Here is a 12,227-nt window from a genome sequence, read left to right on the forward strand (position 1 = left end):
CGGCGAGCAAACAGCCTGGGAACAAAAGAGTTCCCCGTTTCGACTTGATTCATGCCTAAGCTGCATGGACGACACATTGGTTATATTTACAGTAGTGTACAAGATTGATTTCCTAACCTTTAAAATGTGCTGAAATGTTGCACTCTGTTGGATTGGTTAGTTATTGTCTGACACATTAACATGGACCACAGATATGACCTGTTGATATTTTCTCTTTAATAATGACATTTCAGTCTCATGACTGACATCAGACAATACAGTCATACTGCACAATAGTCAGTGGTCATGTACTTCTCATGGAAGCAAAAAACTGCTTTCCAACTCCAAAAACCACTTGAGTTAAAGAACCATTTTTCATAGACTTTATTCTAGGTTTTTCCCATTCTAACAGGTAAACACAGCGCTCTTAATGTCATGGCTTTTCTGTCTTAAATACTCTCCGTTCTATAAAGAAAAACTGTAAAAATATTTAATTATAGCTCATTAAAAGATCTCTGGGGGGACGGGACGACAACTGAGGGTCTGGTTTGTCTGTGGTCCTTGAGAGGTGCGGAGGGGGACTGAGGGTCTGGTTTGTCTGTGGTCCTTGAGAGGTGCGGAGGGGGACTGAGGGTCTGGTTTGTCTGTGGTCCTTGAGAGGTGCGGAGGGGGACTGAGGGTCTGGTTTGTCTGTGGTCCTTGAGAGGTGCGGAGGGGGACTGAGGGTCTGGTTTGTCTGTGGTCCTTGAGAGGTGCGGAGGGGGACTGAGGGTCTGGTTTGTCTGTGGTCCTTGAGAGGTGCGGAGGGGGTCGAGGGGCAGACAGCGTGGGTTCACCGGGAGGAAGGGGTGGTGTTACCGTTCAGAGAAAACCTGGAGGAATAAGAGGTATTGACATTAGTTCACATGACCATGATACAAATAAGGGTGTCACCTCAAAAACAAACAAAAAAAACAACGTATTGTTTCTGATATACCGGTACTTCCATGTAGCATGTATTCCAGGTTGATATGGTTTGGGCGCAGGCCGGTGCCACTCACCTGCAAACTCTCTCCATCATGTGTGTGACGAGGCGGTCTGAAATACCGGGACAGGACTCCTCTGCCAGGTTGAAGGCATTCTCCAACTCCTCAATAGCCCCCACCCCACCTCCACTAGCCCGCCTCTTCTCTTTCAACTAGGGCACAGGGGACAGCAAGCTTGGAGTATAGATGCACAGTCTATAGATGAAAGAATATAGATCTCTGGCCAATGTCATGACATTTGTGTAAACAATGTACCTCTCTGAAAATAGGAGTGACCAATGCCGACAAACACTGCGACTTGGGTTGCCTTTTCACCGAATCTGCAGACTAAGCACAAAAAGAGCAACAGTTGTTATTTTCTCTCTTGCTTTTTGGAGGCATGAGACACAGAGAGAGAGAGAGAGAGAGAGAGAGAGAGAGACAGACAGAGAGACAGAGAGTGAGAGACAGAGAAATTGTCACACCTCTGAATCTGTGTGTGTGTAGCCCTTTTGTAGCTTGTTCATGGAGCTGGGTCTGACTGTGGGGAACGTCCACATGGGACACTGGTTGTCATCGCTATCAGCATCCCTGAGGGGGACAACAGCAAAAACACATGAAGGATGTCTGGGGGGGGGGGGCAGCAGGCCAAACCATGTTTAGAATGCAGCCATCAAAACAAGCTCTTTTTGAAAAACTGAAATAAAGTGTCCTATGGAGTTTCGTGGAAAAAGGAGGGCAGTTTATAAATATACAGAAGGGCCAGAAATACGTCCATTTGGATTGTGATGAAGAGAGTGTGTGTTTAGGAGCTCACATATCTGAGTCGTCTGAGCTGGACTCCTCCCCGTGGCCCTCTGACCTCCAGCGGCGGTAGCGGTCGATGAGTTCTGTCAGGTAGGGCGTCTTCTTGGTGTAGCGTGTGATGAATTTGTGCTTTAGCAGTTCCTTGGCGGTCGGCCTCTGATGATGAATTCAGCACAAAGACTTTCAATTCAGCAATTTTCAGATCTTGCACTGGATAGGAACATGATTTGTCAAGTCACTGTGCAGCTTTAGTAACATGACAAGGTTGCCAAATGAATGCATATTTAGTAACATATAGATACTATTCTTATGAACATGATATATAATATACCAAAAATAAAGAAAGCTGTCATAAGATTATCCAGCCACAGGGGTACATTTCCCTAAGTCTTCTGATCTTATGTCTACTTTAAGAACAGACTAAGATGTGACTAGAAGTGAAAAAAGTCATCCGGTGTTGGTGGGTTGCATGGACAGGAAACCTTACTCACAAAGCGAGGGTCTTTGTTGAGGCAGGCCTCCACAAACTCTTTGAAAGGCTTGCTGTAGGAGCCCTCGAGGGTGGGAGGGGTGTTTTTGGGGATGAGGAATAGGACCCTCATAGGGTGTAGGTCCGAGTTGGGGGGCTCCCCTTTAGCCAACTCTATGGCAGTGATTCCCAATGACCATATATCCGCCTAATTAGATGTACAATTAGAAACACGAAAGACTCAACTACAGAACGGATGTTTCATGTACAGGTCCAAAACATATCGGACTGCATAAAATGTCTTGAATAGGAAAACCCAAATAACAGCGTTCCATGTCTTTCCCCTAACCATAGCCTCACCTTGAAGTCGTACGCTGACTGTTTGATGACTTCCGGCGCCATCCAAAACGGCGTGCCCACGAATGTGTTCCTTTTGATCTGAGTGTCTGTCAGCTGGCCCGCCACCCCAAAATCTGCCAGCTTCACATCGCCCTGCTCAGACAGCAGCACGTTGGCAGCTAGGAACACATAGTAAGACACTGGCAATTAATAAGCAACGAGACACAACGTTCTCCTGGCACTTTGAGTGGTGACTAGAGGTAGTGTACTTTTATAAACAATGCTGTCAGTTATAGGAAGTATTGTAAGGATTGTGTAGGAGACTGTAAGGATATAATGGTCACCTTTGATATCTCGATGAATCTTCCTCTCTGAATGCAGGTATTCCAGTCCCTTCAGGATTTCCCTCAATATAGTAGCTATGTAGGTCTCTTCTAATGGTCCGGGACGTAACTACAAGATAACGAACAAGAGACAAAGAGAGAGAGAGAGAGTGTGAGAAGGAAATCTCATATGCTTTCCAGCTAAAACTTAGACATCCACTATTGGAGATTATACTGGATGGTAAGTTTACTTACTAGGTCTAGTGCTGATCCCCCTCCCAAATACTCCATGATGATCCACAGTTTGGTACTCTGGATGGCCAGAGAGAGTATTATTATCAGTGTGTGTGGGTATGTGTGTATGAGTGTGCGCAATATAGGCACATATGCAAGTATATAGCATGCTGCGCAACAAATTGTCTTACCTTCAAGTAGGACCCATAATACTTGGTGACAAAGGGGCTGTCACATTGGCTAAGCACCGTGATCTCCTGCTGGATGTCTTCTATCTCGTCCTCAGCCTCCTCCAGGTCGATGATCTTGATGGCCACCACCTCCTTGGTCCGGTTGTTGATGCCCTTGTAGACCTCGCCAAAGGAGCCTTTCCCAATGCGCTCCTGCTTGGTAAAGTACTCCTCTGGGTCCAGCCTGGAATTCTGCTCGACAGAATGGACAGAACACAAACAATTATTAACCAGCAACATGTCTACTACAAAAGGGGTGTGTCCCCTTTGTGGTGTGGTGGACTTGCACTGTGCAGTGCGCTGAATAGGAAAGTTCTATTAAAGTGTAATACTGCTTTAAAGAACATTTATGTAACCGCAAAATCGGAGATGGATGATGTTCTGAGAACAAATTAAACAAGAAAATATGTTCAATTTTATTTTACAAATGAGGGACACTAGCACAATACAGTTGACAAGTGAACCATTTGGCCCGCCTTGACTTGTTGAAACTCTTTTGACTTGTCTGACTATTGAAGAGACGGTGTTGTTGCACTGTTCGAAGCATACAGGATGCATACATATTTATCTCTGCATACCATAGTTGATCTCTGACAAGGATGATTTATTAAGGCCCACTACCCACCCATCCCTAGTATCTGATGCCTAGCAGTGAGTCATGGGGGTTCGCATTGGCTTTGCAAGTAGGGAGGTGACAGTAGCTGTAGCTTGAATACTGTACCTGATTTTGCATGTCGCGTAGGTGCGCCATCCTTTCGGCAGATTTGACAGAAAAGGGACAGCCGCAGCCCTTTCTGTCTGCAAGACAAAGTTGTCAAAATCCTGTATTTTAATTTTCTTCCTCCTCCCTAACACCCTTAGCTGCCTAGCGAGCTAGCAAAATAGATAAACACCCAAGCTACCCGTGCTGTCACTCCGCGCAGTGTTTACGGCCTCGAATCCCCGGACGGTGGACTCTACAGCCCGGTTGGAAGACAAGCTATGTATCGTAAAACTCCATGTATGATAGCGTCAGACAACACGGAAAAAATGTTTCCGTATATTAATATTTAATTCATATCAAGGAACACTGCTTCTTGAATTGTGGCTTGAGGACAATATAATGGCTTACAATGCGCACGCGCATCCAAGTCTTTCAAGGCGTGCAGGATTATGGGAGTTGTATTTTCTGTAACGGATTTAATGGCTCTCTCGATTCATGGGAAACAGTGAAAACAAATGTAAAAATGCAGGCGAATACAAATACAAGATATAAGCACAATAAAGGATAAATATCAAGCTAAATTGAATTTATGAAAATGTAAAAATATATTGCAGAGTTTCCCATATAGGCCCATACGTTTTATTATTAACATTTCCACTAGTGTAGCCTGCTTAACTTTCTTGGTGCTGTAAACCAACCACACACAAACACACGCACACACACATACACAAACAGAAAAGAGAGAAAGAATCAAACGTTTAATACAGGCCTATATCTAGGTCATCATTCGAAATTAAAAAATATTTACAGTAGTCTACAGGATTTATTTGAATTATGACTTAGGGGCATGTACTGATCTACATGCTTAAATAAAGGTAAAGTGTTATGACCCCACCATGGAAGAAACACCTGGAACTTGAAGGACAACCAAGCTGTCTGTACTGAACAATCATTAGGGTTGGCATTAGAAAGCACCACACCTCTAGTTTGTTCTATTTAAAATCATATAGTCTTTGGACTTGTCATTTCTAGAAGGGTTAACAGTGTTTATACTATAGAGTATTGGAAAAAATCACTTCTTTTTTTAATGTTAGTGTATTATCAATTAGGCTACTGGGCTATAGTGTTCACTGTGATTATCAGTAAGAAGGTGGTCAATCTTAAATTAAAGCTTTTGTCGATGGAAACAGATAGGCTTACCACTGAGCGCCAATAGGAAGGTGGAGCTCACCAGCACGCTCAAACTGCGCTTCTCACATTCGTTTGCCGAAGAAGGAAAGCTGATATTGGATTTTACTGAAGCTCTTTGGAAATACTGAAGCTTCTTCTATGAAGTGTCTATGCACAAGAGCTACATTTATTGATCGTCTTCCGTGAGGGATTGATACAGTGTTACTTAGCGATTATTTTCGAGTTCCAATAAGGAGAAATACATTGAGTGCATGGTTTCCTACCTAAGAAATGGTTTAACGGGGATCTGAGCAGCTAACTAAATCTGCTAATTATGGTCAAGGTAAGTACATTTTCTCTGTCAATTAGACTGTTTATTTAAGACGCATGCACTGTAATCAATTGGGTAAAACTGAGTCAATGCTAGAATTCAATAAAATGTGAGATATATATATATAGGCCAACTGAAACTAACAGATGATGTCAGTAATTGACAGACGTGCATGAACAGTGTACGTTCCAAAATGGAAAAAGGAACAGTTATTGTGCATGGTTCCTGTAGCCTACTTGAAGTTGCATAATCAATATTATGTATGATATCTCACTATCTTGCGGTGCATGAGTCATATAAATGCCTCTGACACCCACTGAGACCACTCTCCGCTCCAAATGTACTTTGACCATATATTTTTGGGGCACTTATTGTTTGTTGGTTTGGTTGTCTGTTGATAGATATTACATGTTTGCAATGCAACACAAGCTATCAGAAGTCTGCATTCAATACAGTACAGGACTGTATCAAACTATCATCTATTTTTAATATGTGAATTGAACATCAAGGCTCAGATCGTAATCTGTGGACCTTCTTCACAGACAGATTCCCCTCGTAGGAGTGCTCATTGAAACAAGACAAGGCTGTGAACCCAGCGGAGTTGGTCAGGGCCCCCCCATTGCCCGACCAGGCCCCTCGGTCAGGGCCCCCCCATTGCCTGACCAGGCCCCTCGGTCAGGGCCTCCCTAGCCCGACCAGGCCCCTCGGTCAGGGGATGGAGGTGCTGCGTCGCTCCTCTGTATTTGCTGCTGAGGTCATGGACGGGTTGGAGCGTTCACCAACTGACAAAGAGCTGATGTCACAGTCCAAGGCTCTGTGTCGAGACTATATACTCTCCAGGCTCCATTTGGCTGGACTAGGGTGGTCCAAGGCTGAGCTTAACCTCCCCACATCCAGTGGATCTCTCTCAGAGGTTTCAGCAGTGCTCCTCTGTCTCGGTAAGACTCCAATAAAACTCTACTGACTAGTTTAAGGTAGACTGATCTTTTGTCATGTGGATGGATGAAATCAGGCTGACCTGTTTTCAGACAGAAGAATGCAAGAAGAGGGGCTGTTGATATGGTTGTATTCTCACCCCATGACCCGCCAATGACCCTTTCAGTCTGGCTACACTGTTTTTTCTAATGAACCCATATCATTAGATTTTCATAGATAGAAATGTATTGATCACAGAGGGGAAATCTAACCATCAAGCATATAGTGAAGATATCTACCATATAAGTACAATGAAAATAGGTATAATCCTCAACAACAACAAAAAATACAATACATAGATGGACACTGATTGTGCAGCATTCCTACATTGTGCAGAAAATGCCAGCTACGAGTGGAGTGTCAGCAACATAATGAGATGTAAAACATTTGATATTTAGTCATGCTAAATTTTGTAGAACAAGTGGGTAGATTGCACTGAAGCTCTAATAGGTTAGGCATGTCTGCCTGCTCTTTTGTTTCCTAGGTGACGAGCTGGAATGCATGCGGCCGAGTGTGTACAAGAATGTAGCGAAACAGCTCAACATCTCGGTCTCCATGGAGAGCATGGTGACTGACGCCTTCCTCGCCGTGGCAGCCGAGATCTTCTCCACAGGTGAAGACAGCTACGAAGGATGGGGAAGGAAAGACCACATCGGTGGAAGGGGGGAGATGGGGTAGTGGTTCGGTATTTTGTTCTGCTGGACAGCTGTTTAAGGTATTTGAATGAGGAAGAATGCAGTTTTAGGCCAGGATAGAAAATTGGATTATTTTAATACATTTGTTGGAGTCTTGAGCATACAGTTCCATCTGGGAGTGTTAATAGATTTCAACCCCCTCCCTCTGTCTCTCTCCAGTGACATGGTAAAACACTTAAATAAATTGTAATATGCTCTTTGAACGAGGTGCAGTCAGTTTACTCTGTCAGTTAAATACTGTATGTTTTAGGACTTTCGGTCTAACTTTCGGACATTGACACGAAGAAGTAGAACTAGAAGTATCCAAATGACAACCAACAACTCATGCAAGTCTCTGAGTGGAACACGTTGGGATTCTGGGTAACAAGGACTTGGCTTTGTGTCTGGAAAGATAAAAATAGATTAGATTTAATTTGACATGCTTGTATTTCGGTTGAATTGTGAGTTTTCTGACGTCACAAAGGGAGCCATTTTTGGAACACTGTGGGATTCCTTCAGAGAAAAACAAACTCGGCCCCCTGGCCCCCTGAGTCCTTTGGGTTCGGGAATGGAGGAGGTTCCTAAAATGGCATTTATGGCACTACAAGATGTGGGTTTATGATAACATTACATTCAAACTTGTTTGTCCTTGTTTGCCCATTTCTCATTTGTCCTGGCTGTCAGGCCCATGTATGTGCATCAGTCGAACTTGTTTCTCCAGTATCTCCCATCTCTTCGATCCTCCTCCTCCCCTCAGTCCATTTCTTGTTCTTTCCCTTATCCCAGACAATCTTATCTCTGTTCATAGCTGTCTGTACACATCAGGGTCAGAGCTCTCAGTGGGGAGTTGTGGCTGACTCTGGCGTGTGTAAGCCCTCTCAGAACTCATCCTCATAGCCAGGCCACAGATCAGCTCAGTGCTCTGACACAAATGGCTAAAAGGAGGATAATGCCATTAGACTTTCTGTTGCATCACAGGCGATTGTCAAACTAAGCCTGACTGGGAGTCGGTGTTCTAGGACATGAGATTACCTTTGATTTGATTCACACACTCCTCATTCCAGTCTCATAGCCAAGATATCCCATACTTACTGTACAACCAAACGTCGTAGAGTATCCTCTTTTTATCCAATGTCCTCATTCTAAAGATTCTACATAGAGAGTAGGATCATGGGGGGTAGGTACCACTACATGTTGTCTAAAGCTGAAACAAACACAATGACGACCACTTCAAATAGTCTAAAGCTGAAACAAACACAATGATGACCACTTCATGTTGTCTAAAGCTGAAACAAACACAATGATTCAAGTCAAGTTTCAAGTTTCAAGTCTTTTATTTGTCAGGTACACAGAACAACACGAGGTTAGACTGGGCACTGAAATTCTTAAGACAAGACATGATGACCACTTCATGTAGTCTAAAGCTGAAACAAACACAATGATGAATAGCTTAAGATGCTGTGTGATCTTTATCTAAACACTGTTTAGTGAGTCCCTCACTGTGTATTCCTCCAGTGTACCAGAATACACAGGGACTGAACTGCTCCGTGTTTGCCTTGTCCCCACTCTGTTTCTAGGTATCACGTGGGGCAAAGTGGTGTCTCTGTATGCTGTAGCTGGGGCCCTGGCAGTGGACTGTGTACAGCAGGGCCGAGCAGCCACAGTTCACACCATAGTTGATAGCCTGGGCCAGTTTGTCCGCAAGTTCCTGGCCCCTTGGTTAAAGAAACGAGGAGGATGGGTAAGGAGATGTTGTTTTTGAGTGAGACTTTTGATGTAACCAACAGAACACAGGTTGGAACATGAAAGAGAAAGCTGGTTGTAGGGATGCAAGGTGTTGGGGGTCTGTGACCCCTCAGCTCCAGCCATTGCAACAAATATGTGACTCCTGCTGCCCTCTACTGGTGTACAGAGGTACATTGTCAGGAAACGTTCTGAAAATGTCAGCAGCAATTAAGAATGAATTGATTTGATTGAAAACAAATGTGTGGTTTGTTTGTCTTCATTGTAGATGGACATAAGAAAATGTGTGGTGAAATCGGATCCCGCCCCTGAACCCCATTGGCTGGCCTCTAGTACAGAGTCCTTCAAGTACCTCCTCACTACATTGTATGTTTATATCATGAAGGAACAATGACACGCAGCCCTGGAGAGACTGGGGATGAATAATATTCACCTGAAGGCTTGAAGGGGGAAACGGAATGGAAGGCCTCACTTATGGACTCTGCTGGTTGACATCTGTGATGGCTGACAGTCACTCACAACAGTACTGCAGTCATATTCTCATTGTTAGCCGCTAATTTTGACTACCCTTCATCCAAAGAGTAGTCGCAGTGACTGTCACACGCGTCATCGACAATCAGGTCAGATCTCTTACTCATTTGTTCTTTAGATATGGATCACCCTTCTGCTATCAAAATCTTTCAGTGGTGCATTGATTAGGGGTGGATGTATCTCACTGAAGGAGGATCTGTCTTCCTTCTGTACAGTCATCTGATGGTCTTGTGTCGTCTGATATGTAACAGATGGACGTCAGATGAGTCACTTCGCATCTCAACTTGCTCTCCAGTGCCTGAGGCTCACTTCCTGGGCAGTTGGGATGTTGGGTGAATCATAAAATGTTTCAATGCATTCTGGGATGGTACCCTGTTCTGTTGCACTAGGCCGATTTCTATATTTATCTATATTTATTTAGTTCATAAAAGGGTCTAATGCTATGAGATGTTTTATAATGTTAGATATTGTATCCTTTGATACTGTCTATGAGTACTGTCTGGGGCTTATTTCTTTATTTAAACTAATGGTAACCAAGGTCAGTGCAGAGAGAGATGCTGGTATTGACTGGTGGTAATGTTGGTATTTATCCGATTAGAGAATGTATGTGATAACTTGCACAGTATTGTTGTTGTGGGTGTTTGTATGTCAAAACATTTAAAATCCCAATAAACTTTAACACAAGTTTGTCTGTTACCTGTGGCTTTACTCTGATTACATGTCATTACAAAAATATGCTGTTGAGCAGCGGATGGGATACAAGATACAAACTCATATGTTGGCATGAAATAGAGCGACATGAATTACGTAACAAAAGAACACCTGAACAGAATGAATAACGAGTGAGATCATATGCCTTGATGTACTCATTTAACATGAAGCAAAGAACTGCTAGCATTGGAAGCACACAGGGATGGGGTGCAAAGATTGCAGAGACGAATGTTTCAATCATTGTTGTTTAATGTGTCAATGTTTGTTGAATCTGTTGAACTGAATGTTTCAGTTCAACACATTCAAAGTTAGCAGCACACACAGGTGAGTGTGGCAGTAGTATTGTGGATTTGAAGTCTAACAGGATGGAAACAGATCTATCTCTCCAAAGAAGTATGCTCCTATGGGTCGGTCATCACAACCTCTGGTGGGAGGAACACCATGGCCTGTGTATCCTATCCCGGCAGCCTGCATCAAGAATTCCGGCGGTAGGTTATGTGCAAATGCTGCATCAGCGGCTGGCCCTCCATCGCCATGGAAACCGTCTGCTCCAGCCTCCCATCCGGTCTAAGCTGGAACACTCTGGAAATCTGAGTGGGAGAGAAGACGAGGTATCAATGATGACGCACTTTTCACTCGCCCACGTACTGTTGAGTGCCTGGAGGAGAGCAGTTTTGAATCAGACAAAAGTCTAGAGTTAGCGTTTGTGTGGGATGGAGATCGTCATGGGATCAACACAGGATCAAACCTTTACCTGCTGCACATGGGGCTCCTTAGCAAACGAGGTCCTGGCCAGGCCATGGGTGTGCAGGGTCATCCCCTGCCCCACCAACTCCCCTTCCTCTATCTCCACAAGCCCTGCAGTGGGACGCTGCATGTCATGAAGCCTATCCCGAAACTGTGTTCACATTTCATATTTTGCATTTTGAAAGGCATCTCCCAAATAAAATGTATTATTATTATGTGCGCACGTCCATAAATAGGGGAAGCAACTATAGTAGTGCCAATGTATGAATTGTGACGAGGGAGGTTGTGTCAGGATTAAGGCTTTGGATGGCACCTGAATTTTGAGCAATGATGAAGGCCACTCTGTTGGTGCCTGGTTGCAGCCTGATGAAGCCACATTCCCTATGTAGAGGTTTTTTGTTCTCAGCATGTGAGGCATTAAACCTGAGGATAAAGAATACATTGTTAAATTGTTAGTCTCATATGAAGCCTTTATGACCAGAAATGTGATCAATAAAGCAATGATGATAGGCGTTAACTATTGCAAAAACAGCCAACATTAAATCACACTCACGTGAAGTTGATAACCGGTTGTCCGACGTGATTGAACTGCAGAGTCTCATTGTACCGGAAAGGTGGTATTGAAGAAAAAGAGCCCTCTCCGGGCTCATCTGATTCCCAGGTTCCAAGCAGCCAGTCGAGTGCCAATACAGCGGGATTCAACGCTGCTATATGGGGTCGATCCAACACAACAGCCAGGTTCATGCAAGGACACTCATGAGAGGCTACCCGTTCGCGTCAATTGACAAATGTCTAAACCGGTAGCGTATTACTTAAACGTAAGTCAGAAGAGGAAAGGGTAGCCCAAATTTAGGTGATATATTTCCCATGATCGAAAGGCAGTTGAGTTAATGACTGCGTACAGACACCATTGAGATGGTGCGTACATTAATGGTCACGTAGCCTATAAATGCAGATGAATTCTAGGTCACTAGCGTTGCGACACTGTTGTGTTAATTGAAAACATAGTATCTGAATTGAATTGAAACAAAGTGTCATACCTGAGTGTTGAAAAGGACACGCCATTGATGTCGCAAACTTAAGTTTAAATTATTTGATGCTGCAAAATATAACCAAGGCTTACTAGAAATAATCGCAAATGGGTTGATGTCAAGTAAAGTGCATATCATACTGCGACAATGTCATTCTCAGAAAAATGTCGACGACGCCCCCTTTTCACAGATGAATCTTGGGAGATGTAGGCTAGAGATCGTGAAC

General features: G+C 43.8%; 3 protein-coding genes across 7 annotated transcripts; 1 reads left to right on the forward strand and 2 right to left on the reverse strand.

Annotated features, from left to right (window-relative positions):
• Window positions 1-190: 190 nt before the first annotated feature.
• Window positions 191-4,493, reverse strand: stk25b (serine/threonine kinase 25b). 2 transcript variants are annotated; one of them, XM_084708240.1, is made up of 12 exons: window positions 4,288-4,493; window positions 4,107-4,183; window positions 3,347-3,577; window positions 3,177-3,233; window positions 2,943-3,051; window positions 2,620-2,777; window positions 2,282-2,467; window positions 1,801-1,946; window positions 1,469-1,574; window positions 1,260-1,331; window positions 1,020-1,156; window positions 191-851 (listed from the first exon to the last, which is right to left on the reverse strand). In XM_084708240.1, the coding sequence occupies exons 2-12, from the start codon at window positions 4,134-4,136 to the stop codon at window positions 812-814; spliced, it is 1,272 nt and encodes a 423-aa protein (XP_084564366.1). In that variant the 5' UTR covers window positions 4,137-4,183; window positions 4,288-4,493; the 3' UTR covers window positions 191-811. The 2 variants fall into 2 exon arrangements, with proteins under 2 accessions (XP_084564366.1, XP_084564365.1); XM_084708239.1 differs by having other exon boundaries at window positions 4,107-4,493.
• Window positions 4,494-5,355: 862 nt separating this feature from the next.
• bokb (BCL2 family apoptosis regulator BOK b) lies at window positions 5,356-10,188 on the forward strand. Of its 2 annotated transcripts, XR_014767132.1 has the most exons (6): window positions 5,356-5,601; window positions 6,132-6,527; window positions 7,049-7,177; window positions 8,816-8,979; window positions 9,250-9,601; window positions 9,728-10,188. XR_014767132.1 is itself a non-coding variant. In XM_084707189.1 (5 exons), the coding sequence occupies exons 2-5, from the start codon at window positions 6,305-6,307 to the stop codon at window positions 9,373-9,375; spliced, it is 642 nt and encodes a 213-aa protein (XP_084563315.1). In that variant the 5' UTR covers window positions 5,356-5,601; window positions 6,132-6,304; the 3' UTR covers window positions 9,376-10,188. The 2 variants fall into 2 exon arrangements, 1 of the variants encoding a protein (XP_084563315.1); XM_084707189.1 differs by having other exon boundaries at window positions 9,250-10,188.
• A 9-nt stretch (window positions 10,189-10,197) lies between these two features.
• thap4 (THAP domain containing 4) lies at window positions 10,198-12,168 on the reverse strand. Of its 3 annotated transcripts, none has more exons than XM_084707193.1 (5): window positions 12,011-12,168; window positions 11,524-11,677; window positions 11,284-11,393; window positions 10,978-11,081; window positions 10,198-10,813 (listed from the first exon to the last, which is right to left on the reverse strand). In XM_084707193.1, the coding sequence occupies exons 1-5, from the start codon at window positions 12,033-12,035 to the stop codon at window positions 10,697-10,699; spliced, it is 510 nt and encodes a 169-aa protein (XP_084563319.1). In that variant the 5' UTR covers window positions 12,036-12,168; the 3' UTR covers window positions 10,198-10,696. The 3 variants fall into 3 exon arrangements, with proteins under 3 accessions (XP_084563319.1, XP_084563320.1, XP_084563318.1); XM_084707194.1 differs by having other exon boundaries at window positions 11,524-11,674; window positions 12,011-12,165; XM_084707192.1 differs by lacking the exon at window positions 12,011-12,168 and having other exon boundaries at window positions 11,524-11,966.
• Between the last annotated feature and the right edge of the window lie 59 nt (window positions 12,169-12,227).

This window comes from Hypomesus nipponensis, chromosome 10 (genome assembly GCF_054491055.1).
Source record: "Hypomesus nipponensis isolate SF chromosome 10, ASM5449105v1, whole genome shotgun sequence".
NCBI lineage: Eukaryota > Metazoa > Chordata > Actinopteri > Osmeriformes > Osmeridae > Hypomesus > Hypomesus nipponensis.

What these genes read in the sequence shown, in the direction of transcription:
- thap4 (XM_084707192.1), bottom strand. Translation starts at nt 11,714, where the DNA reads ATGAACCTGGCTGTTGTGTTGGATCGACCCCATATAGCAGCGTTGAAT. An exon ending in CAACCGGTTATCAACTTCAC is followed by an intron (nt 11,394 to 11,523) that starts GTGAGTGTGATT and finishes CTTTATCCTCAG; the next exon opens with GTTTAATGCCTCACATGCTG. An exon ending in AGGAGCCCCATGTGCAGCAG is followed by an intron (nt 10,814 to 10,977) that starts GTAAAGGTTTGA and finishes TCTCCCACTCAG; the next exon opens with ATTTCCAGAGTGTTCCAGCT.
- bokb (XM_084707189.1), top strand. Translation starts at nt 6,305, where the DNA reads ATGGAGGTGCTGCGTCGCTCCTCTGTATTTGCTGCTGAGGTCATGGAC. An exon ending in AGCAGTGCTCCTCTGTCTCG is followed by an intron (nt 6,528 to 7,048) that starts GTAAGACTCCAA and finishes TTTGTTTCCTAG; the next exon opens with GTGACGAGCTGGAATGCATG. An exon ending in AGCCGAGATCTTCTCCACAG is followed by an intron (nt 7,178 to 8,815) that starts GTGAAGACAGCT and finishes CTCTGTTTCTAG; the next exon opens with GTATCACGTGGGGCAAAGTG.
- stk25b (XM_084708240.1), bottom strand. Translation starts at nt 4,136, where the DNA reads ATGGCGCACCTACGCGACATGCAAAATCAG. An exon ending in GATTCATCGAGATATCAAAG is followed by an intron (nt 2,778 to 2,942) that starts GTGACCATTATA and finishes ATGTGTTCCTAG; the next exon opens with CTGCCAACGTGCTGCTGTCT. An exon ending in TCAACAAAGACCCTCGCTTT is followed by an intron (nt 1,947 to 2,281) that starts GTGAGTAAGGTT and finishes ATTCATCATCAG; the next exon opens with AGGCCGACCGCCAAGGAACT.